Source organism: Panthera leo, chromosome B1, assembly GCF_018350215.1.
Source record: "Panthera leo isolate Ple1 chromosome B1, P.leo_Ple1_pat1.1, whole genome shotgun sequence".
NCBI lineage: Eukaryota > Metazoa > Chordata > Mammalia > Carnivora > Felidae > Panthera > Panthera leo.
In genome coordinates, this window is record NC_056682.1 from 43,148,658 (window position 1) to 43,165,500 (window position 16,843).

General features: G+C 35.9%; 1 protein-coding gene across 2 annotated transcripts in view; it reads right to left on the bottom strand.

Annotated features, from left to right (window-relative positions):
• LOC122217600 (A disintegrin and metallopeptidase domain 3-like) overlaps positions 1-16,843 on the bottom strand; it is a 137,345-nt gene that overhangs the window by 66,910 nt on the left and 53,592 nt on the right. For both annotated transcript variants that reach the window (XM_042934779.1, XM_042934778.1), the window contains exons 8-11: positions 14,646-14,717; positions 14,246-14,412; positions 12,573-12,654; positions 10,518-10,651 (exon numbers count right to left, since the gene is read on the bottom strand). In XM_042934779.1, the coding sequence (XP_042790713.1) occupies positions 10,518-10,651; positions 12,573-12,654; positions 14,246-14,412; positions 14,646-14,717 (455 nt within the window). The remainder of the gene's footprint in view (positions 1-10,517; positions 10,652-12,572; positions 12,655-14,245; positions 14,413-14,645; positions 14,718-16,843) is intronic.

The window sequence follows — 16,843 nt, forward strand, 5'->3', positions numbered from 1 at the left end:
TTTAAAATTTAAAATTTTATTTAAATTCCAGTCAGTTAACATGTAGGGTATTATTGGTTTCTGATATAGAATTTAATGATTCATCACTTACATGCAACACCCAGTGCTCATCACAAGTGCCCTCCATAATACCTATCACCCATTTAGCCCAACCTCCCATTCAACAACCCTCAGTTTGTTCTCTATAGTCTCTATAGTTAAGAGACTTTCTTTGCTTTGTCTCTTTTTTCTCCATGTTCATCTGTTTTATTTCTCAAATTCCACATGAAGGAAATCATATGGAATTTGTCTTTCTCTGACTGACTTATTTTGCTTAGCATTATACTCTCGAGGTCCATCCATATCATTGTAAATGGAAAGATCTCATTCTTTTCTCACATATTTATCCATTCATCAATCAATGGATATTTGATTTTCATAATTTGTCTAGAATGCTGCTAGAAACATCAGGGTATGCATGTATCCCTTGAAATCAGTCTTGTGAACCAGTATGTGATCTTAGAGAATGTTCCATGTGCACTCGAGAAGAATGTGTATTCTGCTACTTCTGGACGAAAAGTTCTGAATTTATCTGTCAAGTCCATCTAGGCCAGTGTATCATTCAGGGCCATTGTTTCTTTATTGATTTCCTGCCTAGATGATCTGTCCATTGTTGTAAGTGGAATGTTAACATCACCTGCAATTATTGTATTCTTATCAATAAGATTGCTTATGTTTGTGATTGATGTGTATATTTGGGTGCTTTCAAATTAGGTGCATGAACATTTATAATTGTTATCTCTTCTTGATGGATAGACCCTGTAATTGTGATATAATGCCCGTCTTCATCTCTTGTTACAACCTTTAGTTTAAAATCCAGTTTGTCTGATATTAGTATGGCTATTCCAGATTTCTTTTGACTTCCAGCAGCATGATAGATGGTTCTCCATCCCCTTACTTTCAATCTGAAGGTATCCTCAGGTCTAAAATGGGTCTCTTGTAGACAGCATATAGATGGATCTTGTATTTTTTTTAATCCATTTTTTTTATCCATTCTGATACCCTATGTCTCTTGATTGGAGCATTTATACCTTTTACATCAGAGTATTTAGTCCATTATTATTGAAAGATATGGATTTAGTGTCATTGTGTTATCTGTAGGTTTCATGCTTGTGATGGTATCTCTGGACCTTTGTAGTCTTTGCAGCATTCCACTCACAGAGTCCCCCTTAGGATCTCTTGCAGGGCTAGTTTAGTGGCCATGAACTCCTTCAGTTTTTGTTTGTCTTGGAAAGCCTTTATCTCTCCTTCTATTCTGAATGACAGCCTTGCTGGATAAAGGATTCTTGGCTGCATATTTTTCCTATTCAGTACATTGAATATTTTATGCCACTATCTTGTGGCCTGCCAAGTTTCAGTGGAAAGTTCTACTACTAACTTTATGTGTCTACCCTTTTAGGTTAAGGCCTGTTTATTTCTAGCTGCTTTCAGAATCCTTTGTCTTTGTATTTTGCCAGTTTCACTATAATACGTCATGGAGAAGACCTATTCCTGTTATGTCTGAAGGGAGTTCTCTATGTCTCCTGGATTTGGATGTCTGCTTCCTTCCCCAGATTGGGGAAGTGCTCAGCTATAATTTGTTCAAGTAAACCTTCTGCCCCTTTCTCTCTCTTCTTTTTCTGGAACTCCTATAATATGGATATTATTACCCTTCATTGAATCATTTAGTTCTCTAATTCTCCCCTCATGGTATGGTACTTTTTATCTCTCTTTTTCTCAGCTTCATCATTTTCCATAATTTTGTCTTCTATCTCACTTATTCTCACCTCTGCCTCTTCCAACCTCACTGTCACTGAATCTAGTTTATTCTGCACCTCATTTACAACATTTCTTAATTCGTCATGACTATTTTTCAGTTCCTTGATCTCTGCAGCAATAGATTCTCTGCTAACTTCTATGCTTTTTTCAAGCCCAGTGATTAAACTTATGACTATTATTCTAAATGCTTGATCATATATATTGCTTATATCTGTTTAGAGCAATTCTTTAGCTGTCATTTCTTCTTGGAATTTCTTTTGAGAATTCTTCTGTTTTATCATTTTGGCTAGTTTTCTTTCCCTAATATGTTTTAATAGCTTGTTATGTGTCCTGAACTGGCAAGCACTATGATATTAAAGAGGGGTCATACATCGTCCAAGGCCTGGCCCATCAGGAGGTATTTTTGCAGTGTGTCACATGCTGTCTGTTGTTGTGACTCTGGTTGCCATATCTCCCTACTTGTAGTGGTGGTTTGAACCCTCCATCAGGTGCGCTTTGATTTGTTCATTGAAGTAACCTCGGGAAAAACAATTTTTTTAAAAAAAGGGGGTGATGGTGGTGGTGGTGGAAGAAGCCTTATCGCATACAAAGAGAGAAATGACTGGGGCGGGGAAAAATAAAATAAAATAAAATAAAATTGACCAGGCAGAGAAACTATACGGTTTAATCTAGAGAGAGAGGAAAATAAAGAATAAGGAGATACAGAACAGGTGTAAACAGAACATATTAAATATGTCTGCTTAAACAAACCAGAATAACCAGACTACAGAAGGGAAATATAAGAGGAAGAAAAGGAAGAAGAAGAAGAAGAAGAAGAAGAAGAAGAAGAAGAAGAAGAAGAAATATATAGAATTGACCAAGAATTAAATTAAAAAATGCAAAACCCTGGGTGCCTCAGAACCAGTGGCTGCACTGGTCCGGAAGAGGGCTGTCTGATTGGTCAGCATCAATCCCGCTCCAATAGATAGCTAGTTACCATGTGCGGAGGGGTGTGGTTTGGTGTAGGCATCCTGCCTCCACTGTGGGCCCCTTGGTACCCTGAAGCCCCACCTTTTTGGTGATGAGGAAAAAAATGGTGACACCGTCCCCTGAGGTGTCCCCCCTCCCAGACCTGGTGTTCAGGCTGTCCTCACAGTGCTGCATAGGTGAGAGCAGGTTGCTTCCCCCTGCCCCGCTCCACAGTCTCCCACGCCTACTAGGCACTTGACTGGAATTAAAACCCTGACGTCTTAAAAGATCTTGCTCTGCACACCCAGGTTCTGGGGAAGTGCCCTGCCTATAATGGGCCTCTGGCTGGCGGGCGCAGGCAGGGTCCTTTGTCCTTAGAATGGCTATATACCTTACTCCCCCAGCACTCCAGGGAGGGGATTGCTTTCTCCCACTGCGGACTGCGCCTCTGAGCTAGTTACCAAGCCCAGGGCTAGCTCCCCTCCTCCCAGGCGCATGAACAGGGCAGCCAGTCCCAGTCCCGAGAAAGCCCTGCAGTTAGAAATTGGACCTTTCTCTGTTTTTTTCCGATCTCCAGTCCATGGTTTTTCTCTTGTCCAAATACAATCCTACACTTCCACACCCTCTCTTTCTCTTCCTTTTGTCTCTCCATAAAAGAGGATCCCTCCTCCCTGTGCCTACACCACCTGTTATATCTCTCCCAGTTCACAATCATGCACCTATGGCCTGCCAAGTTGTCCCCGTGGGCCCCTGGAGATGTCTCTGTGACTCTGAAGCCTGGACTCTTGGAATTCCAAGTCCGCTGGCCTCAACACTACTGTGTTTGAGGGAAGAAGGAACTTCAGATCCCCTACTTCTCCACCATGTTGACCACTCTTCTTTTTTATCCAAATCAGTCTTTTGGATCCTATGGGTAAATACCCAGTAGTACAATTGCTGGATCACATGGTAGTTCTATTTTTAATTTTTGAGGAAGGTCCATACTGTTTTCCGGAGTGGCTGCACCAGTTTTCAGTCCCACCAACAGTGGGACTTTCTCCTCATCCTTACTAATACCTGTTGTTTCCTGGGTTGTTAACGTCAGCCATTCTGACTGGTGTGAGGTGGTATCTCGTTGTAGTTTTGATTTGCATTTCCCAGATGATTCTTTTCTTGTGTCTGTTAGCCATCTTATGTCTTCTTTGGAAAAAGATCTATTCATGACTTCTTCCCATTGTTTAACTGGATTATTTGCTTTTTGGGTGTTGAGTTTAATAAGTTCTTTATAGATTTTGGATACTAACTCTTCATCAGATATGTCATTTGCAAATATCTTCTCTCATTCCAAACATTGTCTTTTACTTTTATTGAGTGCTCCTTCCCTGTGCAGAAGATTTTTATCTGGATGAAGTCCTAATATTTCATTTTTGCTTTTGTTCCCCTTGTCTCAGGAGACACGTCTAATAAGAAGTTGCTACAGCTGATGTCAAAGAGGTTGCTGCCTGTGTTGCCCTCTAGGATTCTGATGGTTTCCTGTCTAACGTTTAGGCCCCTTATCCATTTTGAATTTATTTTTGTGTATGGTGTAAGAAAGTGGTACAGTTTCATTCTTCTGCATATTGCTGTCCAGTTTTCCCAACACCATTTGTTGAAGAGACTATCTGTTTTCCATTGGATATTCTTTCATGCTTTATCAAAAATTAGTTGACCATATAATTTTGGGTCCATTGCTGGGTTTTCTATTCTGTTCTCCTCATCTCTGATTCTTTTTCTGTACCAGTACCATACTGTCTTAATCACTACAGGAGTGTAACATAACTTGAAGTCCAAAATTGTGATAGTTCCAGCTCTGCTTTTCTTCTTCAAGATTCTTGTCTATTTGGGGTCTTTTGAGGTTCCATACAAATTTCAGGATTGTTTGTTCTAGCTCTGTGAAAAATGCTGTTGGTATTTTGATAGGGATTGAATTAAAATTGTAGATTGCTATGGGTAATATAAACATATTAACAATATTTGTTCTTTCAATCCATGAGCATGGAGTGATCTTCCATTTCCTTGTGTCATCTTCAATTTCTTTCATCGGTGTTTTACAAAAGTTTTCAGAGTACAGATCTTTTCCCTCTTTGGTTAAGTTTATTCTAAGTTATCTTAGGATTTTTGGTGCAGTTGTAAATGGGATCGATTGCTTGATTTCTCTTCCTGCTACTTTATTATTGGTGTATAGAAATGCAACAGATTTCTCTATGTTGATTTTGTATCCTGCCACTTATTCAATTCATTTATCAGTTCTGGCAATTTTTGGTGGAGTCTTTTTTGTTTTCCATATAGATTATCATGCCATCTGTAAATAGTGAAAGTTGGACTTCTTCCTTGCCTTTTATTATGTTTTGTTGTCTGATTGCTGAGGCTAAGACTTCCAGTACTATGTTAAATAACAATGGTAAGAGTGAACATCCCCATCTTGTTCCTGACCTTACAGGAAAAGCTCTCAGGTTTCCCTTAATGAGGATATTAGCAATGGGTTTTTCATATATGGTCAAATGTTTCTTATCCTATCTTTTATTAATATGGTGTATCATGCTGACTGATTTGCAAGTATGAACCACCCTTGTAGCCCAGGAATAAATCGCACTTGATCATGGTGAATGATTCTTTTAATGTACTATCATTCAGTTTGCTAGTACCTTATGAGAATTTTTTTTATCCATTTCATTTCAATATTGGCCTGTAAATCTCCTTTATACTGGAGTCTTTTGTCGGGTTTTTGATTCAAGTTAATGCTGGCCTGCTGAAATGAGTTTGTAAATTTTCCTTTGTTTTTTATATCTTGGAATGGTTTGAGAGAGTAGGTATTAATCTTCTTTAGATGTCTGATAGAATTTACCTGTGAAGCCATCTGGCCCCGGACTTTTGTTTGTCCTGAGATTTTTGAATACTGATTCCATTTCTTTGCTGCTAATCAGTTCAAGTTTTCTATTTCTTCCTGTTTCAGTTGTAGTTTATATGTTTCTAAAAGTTTATACATTTCTTCCAGGTTGTCCAATTTGTTGGCATATAATTTTTCATAATATTCTTTTATAAATTTGTTTCTCTGTGGTCTTGGCTGTTATTTCTACTCTCTCATTTGTGATTCTATTTATTTGAGTCTTTTCTTCTTGATAAGTCTGCTAGGGGTTTATCAATTTTTTTAATTATTTCAAGGAACCAGCTCCTGATTTCATCATCTGTTCTATTTTTTTTAGGTTTCTGTATCATTTATGTCTGTTCTAATCGTTACTGTTTTCTTCCTTCTGCTGGCTTTAGGCTTAATTTGTTATTTTTTCTTTAGCTCCTTTAAGTATAAGGATAAGATTTGAGATTATTACTTGAGATTTTTCTTACTTCCAGAGGTAGGCCTGCATTGCCATATACTTCCCTCTTAGGACCACTGGTGCTACATCTAAAATTTTTTGGACTGTTGTGTTTTCATTTTCATTGTTTCCATGTATTTTTTAATTTGTTCTTTGATTTCCTGGTTGACCCATTCATTCTTTAGTAAGATGTTCTTTAACCTTCATGTATTTGTAGTCTTTCCAAATTTTTTATTATGGTTGACTTCAAGTTTCATAGCATGGTGATCAGAAAATATGCATGGTGTGATGTCATTCTTTTAATATTTGTTAAGCCTGATTTGTGACTTAGTATGTGATCTATTCCAGAGAATGTCCCATGTGGACTCAAAAAGAATGTGTATTCTGCTGCTTTGGGATGAAATATTCTGAATATATCTGTTAAGTCCATCTAGCCCATTGTGTCATTCAAAGCCATTGTTTCTCTGTTGATTTTCTGCTTAGATGATCTGCCCATCAGCATAAGTGGAGTGTTAAATTCCCCTACTATTATTGTATTATTATCAATGGATTCATCTATGTTTGCTATTTTTATTGATTGAGTGCTTTCATGTTGGGAGCATGAGATTTACTATTTACTATTATTAGACCTTGTTGGATAGTTCCCTTTATTATGATATAATGCCCTTGTTCATCCCTTGTTACAGTCTTTGGTTTAAAATGTAGTTTGTCTGATATTGCTACTCCAGCTTTCTTTTGACTTTCATTTGCATGACAAATGGTTTTCTAGCCATTCACTTTCAGTCTGCAGGTGTCCTTAGGTCCAAAATGAGTCTCTTGCAGACAGCATATAGATGGATCTTGTTTTTTATCCAGTCTGATACCCTATGTTTTGTGATTATAGCATTTAGTCCATTCACATTCAGAGTAATTATTGAAAAATATATATTTAGTGCCTTTTTATTACTTGTTTTGTCATTAGTTCTGGAGATTTTCTCTGTTCCTTTCCAGTCTTTGTCCCTTTTTGTCTTTCCTTCCCACTCGAAGAGTCCCCTTTGATATTTCTTGCAGGGCTGGATGAGTGGTCACAAGTCCTTTAGTTTTTTGTTTGTCTGGGAAACTCTTTATTCTGAATTATAGCCTTGATGGATGGAGTATTCTTGGCTACAGATTTTTCTCATTCAGCTCATTAAATATATCATGACACTCCCTTCTAGTTTGCCATGTTTCTGAGGAGAGATCTGCAGCTAGAGTTATGTGTCTTCCATTGTAAGTTAGGGACTTCTTTTGCCTTGTTGCTTTTAGGATGTCTTCTTTATCACTATATTTTGCAAATTTAACTACAATATGTCTTGGTGTTAGCCTGCTTTTGCTGATTTTGATGGGAGTTCTCTGTACCTCCTGGATTTGGATTCCAGATTAAGGAAGTTTCCTTCCCCAGATTAGGAAAGTTTTCAGCTTTTATTTCCTCAAATAAGCCTTCTCCTTCTTGTTCAGCTTCATTCTTTTCCATTATTTTATATTCTGTATCACTTACTCATTCCTCTACTTTGTCCCTCCTTGTAGTCATTACATCCAATCTGTTTTGAATTTCAGTTATTCCATTTTTTATTTCTGATTTTTTAAAATTCTTTTCTCTCTGTGGTAAGGGCTTCCCTGATATCATCCATTCTTTTCTCAAGCCCAGTGAGTATGCTTATAATTGATGCTTTAAATTCTCCATCAAGCATATTATAGATAGATAGATAGAGAGATAGAGAGATAATTTCTCTTAGATCTCTGGCTGTGACCTTTCTTGTTCTATCTTTTGGATGAATTCCTCTGTCTTGTTATTTTGTCTAAGTCTCTTCTTCTGTGTGTTAGAGAAACCTGTTATGCTTCCTGCTCCTGAGAGTAATGGCTTTATGAAGAAAAGGTCATATAGTGCCCAAGAGCTGGCACTTCAGGGAATGTCTCTGGTGTGTTCTGTGTGCACTGTGCTGCTGTGTTTTGGTTGCTCTATCCTTCAGGCCAATCCTCTGCAAAAGGTTTCCTAGCCTATAGTGGGGAGTGTTTGGACCCTGACCAGACTGGTGAGTTTTAACTAAGTGTGCTCTAGTCAGCTTGTTAAATGAGACTTGAGGCTACTTCCACTAGAACTGAAGCCTTGTAAAACTGTGTTTGGGAGATGTGGTGCATGCAGGTGTTTCTGCTGGTGTTCTGGGGAAGGAGCCTGCTGCACTGGTTCTTAGGCACCCTTGCCTGAGAAAAGCAGTAGCAGCAGAGCACAGGAGGGTGGGACTTGCAGGTTAGGCAGCCAGTATTGGAGCTGTGCTGTTTATTGAAGCTGGTGAGAGACAGAAGAGGGAAATGGCACCAGCTAGCTCCTCTGTCCTCAGAGAGGGGTCTCCATGCTGCTGCTCTGAGGGAAGGACTCTCGGAAGAGTGAATAATTTCCCCTCCTATGTCCCAGGCATTTTTCAGGTTGCTGTCTTCACACTGTCTCTAGGTTGCTTGCTTGGCTGGAGCTGCACAGTGCAGCTCTATCCCAGCGAAGCTGCTGACTTCTAAAACTCCAAACTTTAGGGGTGTGCTATGGTGGGAGACTGTGCTGGTCTTCTGGGGGAAGGTCTGGCTATGTTGGGATGGATGCAGATTTACCGTGAAGGTCAGTCACATGAGAGCACAGGGACATGAGATTTGAAGCAAGCAGCCTAAATGGCCAGTGTCCATTCAGGTTAGCCCCCCCCTCAGCAGGTGTCTCTGCATTTATGCTGAGGGACAGGTGAGGGAAATGGCACCAACTCTTGTGTCCCTGGAGAGGCATCTCTGTGAGTGCCACCTCTCACAGATGTGTTCCAAGAAGAGGGAACAGTCTCTCCTCTGTGCACCTTTAGGTGATCCTCATATCCAGTTATTTGGAGAGAAATACCTTGTGGTATTTTTGGTGCATTTCAATTTGGGAAACTTGTGCTTTTATTTTTTTGTTTATTTTCCAAGTTTCACTCTGTATTTTTGAGAGAATAAAAAAGCATTTTGTGGGAGGCTAAAATACCATGCTGATACTTTTTACCATTTGATTTCCATCCTCTCCCTTATTCTTACAACATATTCTTCCCTAGGTAAAACTCCATTCCATTTTGGTTCTTGTTCTAATATTTTCTTCTTTCCTTTCTCACTACATATCACTGGTTTTCCTCAATTACTCAGCCTGTAAATACGAAAGGACACAAAGCTAAATCTTAAGGCACCTCTCTCTTATCACTCTTTCAGCTTCTTTCAAAATATTCTGTTCATGGTTTTAACTTCCATCAATAAATTGATGGCTCACACATTTCAAATTCCTTGTCCTCTGAGATCAGAACCTGTATAACTATTTAACTCTGATGACTCAGAATCCCCAAATTAACATAAACTGCCCTTAAGACTTCTCTTTTCCTAAATAATTGCCTTTTTCAATATCTGTTAATAATTGTGATATTTAAAACCCTACAAATAATTCTTCACATCTTTTTCCCTCTCAATCTTAATATATTGTATTAATGAGAATCATCTCCAAAATATTACTATATAGTTGTTCCCTCTGATATATTTTATATTCATTTTAAGGTAATTTTACTACCCATACTGCATAAATCAATTTAAAATGTGTTTTGTTAACATTTATGATACAACTCCAACTCTTGCATTATGATTACATAATCAGGCTCTTTCATACATTCCTGAATCACCGCCTGACTTCTTTCCCTGACTTGTTATGCTTTAGTTTCATTGCATTTTACTTTCTTTCCCCAAGGGCTAAAACACTCTTCCTTATAGTCCCAGCCATTTTCTTTTTCATTTTTATCCTTCCCCCAATTTCCTTATTCTAGTCTTTTGAGCTTTTCAATCTACTTGCTATTCGAATATCACTTCATTTGCTGGCCCTGAAAAGTTTTCAACAAGCTCTTTACATGACCAGATTAATTTCCCTCATAACTGTTTCCTCAGGAAAACTTTCCTTTATCAGAAAGTTTCTTCTTCAAATGTATTCCCTATTTATTTATTTCCTTCTTGGCATAAGCTTAGTTTATTCTTTGTTTATTCTTGTGCCTAATTTTTAATTTTTAGACCCTGATAGACTAAGATATTTAGGACATATCTATCTTGTTAACCATTTGTAAGACTAGTACAATCCCTGCAACACAGTGATTACTGTGATGATTATTACATAATATTGTTAGTTGAATGAGTTTCACCTCAAGAGTGTGGTAAACCCCCAGAAAGTAATCATCAACATTCACTTTCTGTGTAACATTGAATGTAGAAATATTAAGCACATTTTCTACAATATGAAATACTCGACTTTAAATAAGTTTAAACAAGCACCTTATGTATTTAATAAAAATATTCTTACTCAAGTTGTATTGCAAGAGATTATACATCAGTGACTACTACAAACAATTCCCAAAAGAAGACACAGATTTGATAAAAATAAAATCTTACATTGCTTCTGGATTCATTATGCATGTAGTTCCTGGGCAGTAACAATTGTAGATCTCATCGTATGTTAATCCCAGATTAATTCCAAGCAACTGTGCCATAACAACTGAAAATGCATCTAAAGTTATCTGTGGATACTAAATGCAAAACAAAACAAAACAAAACAGAATTGTTTTTTCTGTTTCTTGACAGGAGTCATTTTTTTTTACCCCCTTGATCTTTTCTTTTTGGCCATATAACCTAAATTCAAATACAATTTTAAGAAACTACTGTGCCAAATATCACTATTTTCTTAGGACTATGGAAAATTAGAAACAAAAATAGGCAAATTTTGTTTTTCTTTTTGGGTTGTAGTATGTTTAATCCAAATAGCACTGATATATAACAAAATAAGATTAATGCTACCATATGGTTTTATTACATATTATAGTTCAATAAGCTTTAACAAAATTTTAGAAGAGAATGCATTGTTTCAGTAACTATATTACTTTTCAATGAACACTTAGAAAAATAAACAGATTCTTAAGGGTTGAATTTGCAATCAGTTTTGACTTCAGAAATATTTTTGGGAGAGAGCCAATTTAATTTTTTTTAAAGACAGAATACAATGACAACTTGCAGGTAGCATTTTTGTCTTCAAAAAAACACTTGGAAAGTAATGATGTCACCAAGACACAAACCCCCAGCAACCGGTAATCTTTTTACCATCTCCAATTTTTCCTTTTTCAGAATACACAGGATGTAGCCTTTTCAGATTGGCTTCTCTCACTAGCCACTACGCATTTTTCTCCATGTCTTCATGGCTTGATGGCTCATTTTTAAAAATTGGACTGTATTCCTTTATATCAATTTACTCCAGTTTGTTTATCCATTCATGTATTAAAGGATATCGTGGTTGCTTCCAATTTTTAGCAATTATGAATAAAGCTACTATAAACATTCATATGCAGGTTTTCATGTGAACATAAGTATTCAAGTCATTTGGGAAATGCCAAAGAGGACAACTGCTGGATTATATGGTAAAAAAAAAAAAAAAAAATAGACTAAGCACTTGGATAGACATTTCTCCAGAGATAATATGCAAAAAGCAAAAAGCATATGAAAATATGCTCATATCACTAGTAATCATAGAAGTGCAAATCAAAGCCACAATGAAATATCACTTCATACCAGTTAGGATAGCTGCTATTAAAAAACAAGAACAAAAACAGAAGATAATGTGTTGATAAAGATGTGATTAATATAAAATGTGAACTGTTGGTAGAATTATAAAATGTTTCAATCATCCTAGAAATAAGTATGATGGTTCCTCACAATATGAAAAGTAGACCTACTATATGATGTAGCAAATACCTACTTCTGGGTATATATCCAAAATAATTAAAATCAATATATTGATGAGCTATCTGCACTCCCTATTCATGCAGCATTACTCACAGTAGGCAAGGTATGGAAATAACCTAAGTGTCCATTGACAGATAAATGTATAAAAAATGTCATATATATGTATTTGTATGAATATTATTCAGCCATAAAAAGAATGAAACCCTGCCATTTGCAACAACATAGATGAACTTGGATGAAATTATGCAAAGTGAAATAAGCCAGACACAAAAAGACAAATATTATATGATCTCTCTTATATGTGGAATCTAAAAATGTCATACTCACAGAAACAGAATAGAATGGTGGATTCTGGGGGCTAGATTGGAAATAGGAAGTGGAAAATAGGACCATGTTGGTCAAAAAGTACAAATATTTAAGTAAAATGAAAAGTTCTGGAGATTTGTTTTACAACAATGTGAACTTACCTTAGTACTACTGAATTGTACACTTAAAACTAGCAACAATGGTAGTTTTATGGTATGTGTATTTTACCACAATAGCAAAAGACTTTAAAAATTATAACATTTGAGTTTCAAATCTAACAAAAAAAGCATTTTATAAAAATTTGTCAAAACAGCATGGTAGAAAACTATACATATTTTGTTTCTTGAAGTAGATATTAACTTTTAATACATGAGATAATTACTGAATACATGGGAATAAAATGCATACCAGAGCAATTCCCGCAGCAAACTTTGGATTACATGCCATTCCATGATATGTTGCTCCCACATAATTAAGATGGTTCCTATAACTATAATAAATAATACATTTTCATATAATAAACTTTTTCTTCTGATTAAATGCATTTTAAATTATTACTGACTTAATGACTTTTAAGAATTAAATTTCTCAATAAAGCTTTGTTTAAAAAAATTTTTTTAATGTTTACTTATTTTTAAGAGAGAGAGAGAGACAGAGTCTGAGTGAAGGAGAGGCAGAAAGAGAGAGGGAGACACAGAATCTGAAGCAGCCTCCAGGCTTCAAGCAGGCTCCAGACTTCAAGCAGGCTCCAGACTTCAGCACAGAGCCTGACGCAAGGCTCGAACTCACCTGTCATGAGATCATGACCTGAGCGGAAATCAGACACTTAACCTACTGAGCTACCCAGGTGTCCCTAAAGCTATGTTTCCTACAGTTCCTACAGTTCCTACAGGTTCCTACAGTTCCTACACAGTTCCTACAAAGTTAAGTTCTAAAGTCTACTTTAACTTTATATGGTATACAGCTCAAAACCCAGCAGTGCCTAATCCTTCCAAAACATTAATTATCACTGTTGCCATCACTGGATGGATATAGTCCTAAGACGTACAAGCCAAGATAGCTTACTTCCATGATTTGCGCATAGTGAACCCCTACAGTATCTAAAAAATGTTGGAATGGAGGACAGGGAGACAAGGAGACAGAATATGCAGTGGACTCATTAAGAAAAAAAAAGATTGGGCACCTGGGTGACTCAGTCGGTTAAGCTTCTGACTTTGGCTCAGGTCATGATCTCACAGTTGGTGGATTCAAGCCCCACATTGGGCTCTGTGCTGACAGCTCAGAGCCTGGAGCCTGCTTCGAATTCTCTGTCTCGCTCTCTCTCTACCCCTCCCCTCCTTGTGCTCTCTCTTTTTCTCTCTCTCTCAAAAATAAACATTAAAAAATTATTTTAAAGAAAAAAGAAAAAAAGAGATAGAATGTAGAAAGTGTCCTTATACATTTCAATCCTTAGTTATTATAGCTCCTGAGTCCCCAAACCTGCCCTTAAATTCCACAGGAAACATCAATAGATTTATAATTCTATTGCATATTATTCAGATGTTCAGAACTGTTTTTCTTATTTCCATCTAAGTAATCAAATAATTAAAACAAAAAAACATATATACTCTTGAAAGAAATAGTGCAAGTAGTTAAATAGCTACTCCTTTGGTCAGTATAGATATACCAGATGGTAACCACATTACTATTTTGATATATTATTTTAACCAGCATTATATACAACTATTCCATTCTGTTAACTAATGTACTTTGTATTTAAAGTTAAAATAATGGTTTCAATTATTTACCTCTGAAAAAATCTTTAAAATCATTGAGGCCCCATGCTTATCTCAAGGTTTTCTGAATTTTCAAGTTTATTACGTTTCCATAGATAAACAGTCTACTCTAATAATGGCTTACTATGACTTAGTGTCTTACATTGTCTTCAGATTTTTATATTTTTCTTTTTGTCAAAATGGTATATATACAATCTTTTTTTTGAGGTGTCTTGTCATAAATGCATAACATTTTGTATATAATATTGATAGCTAACATATTAAATAATTTGATAAACCCTATATCAATGAAAATAAGATACTTACATTAATAAGTATGCCATATCATGGGACCTCTGAAACAAAAATTGTTCTTTCCATGACACAAATCTTTGTAGTACTTCATTAGCATCCCCACTAAGCGAAATCTTATTTTGATCAGACCAGAGCTCCAAAGAAGTTAGCATAACTGTCACTTTAAGCTGGGAAAATATCTGAAAACAGAAGATACATAATATACAGTTTTAGGTTATCATAAATATAACATTACATCTCTATACATAATGCTAATATATATTCAATTTACACTTTTTTGGAGATAAAATCCATTGGTGGATGAAACTCATTGGTAGGACTATACTTTCAAAAAACCTGGAAATGCTACATATACAAATATTACTGCATTAATATGGAATGTTTCTTATTTAAATGAAACATGAATACTTACAGTGTTGATTACACCAACGATATGGACAACTTTCTCAGTTGCAGCTGCTACTTCAGAGCCCATTAAATCAAACTGAAATACAAATTTTGTTTCTTAATCACTAATGAAAATTACTAAACTAACACATTTTAAATGGATACAAAATGTTAAAATAATGCAATGCTCAAGTGAAAGGGAAAAATAGAATTATTATCAAGTGCTTCATAAGTTTTAGGCATAAACCTAGGGACTTTACATATTAGTCAATAACCTTAAAGTAAGAAGATTGTGATTACCTCTTACATATACAGAAAATAGTCAAAAGGATAAGAAGCAGAACTCTTACATATACAGAATGTAAGAGAATGTAACCCTAAAGTAAGAAGATTGTGATCATCTCTTACATATACAGAAAATAGTCAAAAGGATAAGAAGCAGAATTCAAGTCTCCAACTAACTAAACTACTGTCTTTTTTTTTCTGCTATAGTATGCTGCCATCATCTGCCTTCATCCAAATAAGATGACATGACTATATATCCTAGATAAGGAGTGTACTTTCTAAACACAGAGCTCTGAGGGCCATAATAGTGAATAATTTCAAGAATATGTCCATTCAAAGAAACAGAAATCATATTTTCTCTAAATGTTTCTAATTATGTGTGCACACATTTGTAGGTGTTAGCTGAAAACATAAAATTGGCAACTTGGTATCTTCAGTAATTTCCAACAAATCTGTACAAGACTACTAACAGAAAATCAAATGTGATGGATAGAGTTCTCTGATATGGCCAAAAGATGTTATCCTCCTAGGTCTTTAAAGACTATTTATGGGGCGCCTGAGTGTCTCAGTTGGTTAAGTGTCTGACTTTGGCTCAGGTCATGATCTCATGGCCCTTGAGTTTGAGCCCCGCTTCGGGCTTTGTGCTGACAGCTCAGAGCCTGGAGCTTGCTTTGGATTCTGTGTCTCCCTCTCTCTATGCCCTTCCCCTGCTTGTGCTCTATCTCTCTCCCTCTCTCTGTCTCAAAAATAAATATCATTAAAAATTTTTTTAATAAAATAAAAACTATTTATACTTTGCTATTTCTCTGTATATAACCTTTCACAATAAATGATACTGTATATTTACACAATGCAGCATGGGTGGTATGAGTGAAGGTGACTGATCCTTTGCATAACTGAAAATATGAAAAGCAAGACAAAGGAAATAAAAAATATGAGTATGGAAATAAAACCATATATGTCAATAATCACAAATTATCAACAGACCAAATAGTAGGCAAATGACAGAGACTATTAAAATCTACTATATGCAAATTAAAACAAAAACCTCTAAATTATAAGTACATAGAGATATTAAGAGTCAAAGCATGAAAATATATACAAGTAAAATAATAGACAAAAAGTGTATGTTATATGATAGTTATATTACTTAATATAACAGTTACATTAATATGAAAAAACAAAGCAAAAAATGGACATAATAATTATCACAATGCATTGATAAAAATATTCAATTACCAAGAAACATGAAAGCATTTTAAATTTGACTATAACTAATAGCATAGCAACAAAGTGTATAAAATAAAATTTAACAAAATTACAAATAGAAATTGACTATCATAGGAATTTTTACATAGTTCTCTTAATCATTCATAGATCAAGCAGACAAATTAACAGTAAACACAAGAGTTTTCAAAGGCAGAGATTATCTGAACAGAGAAAAAAAAAGACCTATCAATATTCTGTTTACAAAGCTATACTTCAAAATTTAAGACAGATAAACCAAACATAAAAGAAGAAATACTAATCATAGCATATTTTAAGGAACTCTTGGAATTTTTTGTAGTTGTTTTGGGGTTTCTTTGTTTTGTTTTGCATGTCATTTGCATTGAAAATGCCTTCTGTTCTTATTGGAATAGTAAGAGTAACCAGCTAAATGGAGAAAGAAAAAAAGGCTATTTAGATTAAATTAGCAGCCCTTGGGGGCACTATGCTTATCTCCTCCTTTGGAAAAAGCTAGATAAATATCAGATCATTCTGAACACCCAAGAAATCTATCTGAGGACCTTCAGACCAAACTGCCTGACTAGGGAGAGAAGAGACCATATTGTGTAGGGTAGGAGGTGCAGAGATGTGATTTGGCCGGGGGGGGGGGGGGGGCGGGGACAGAGTCATGGGTGCTGCAGAGGGGAAGGATCCCTGATTTCAGAGAGAGAG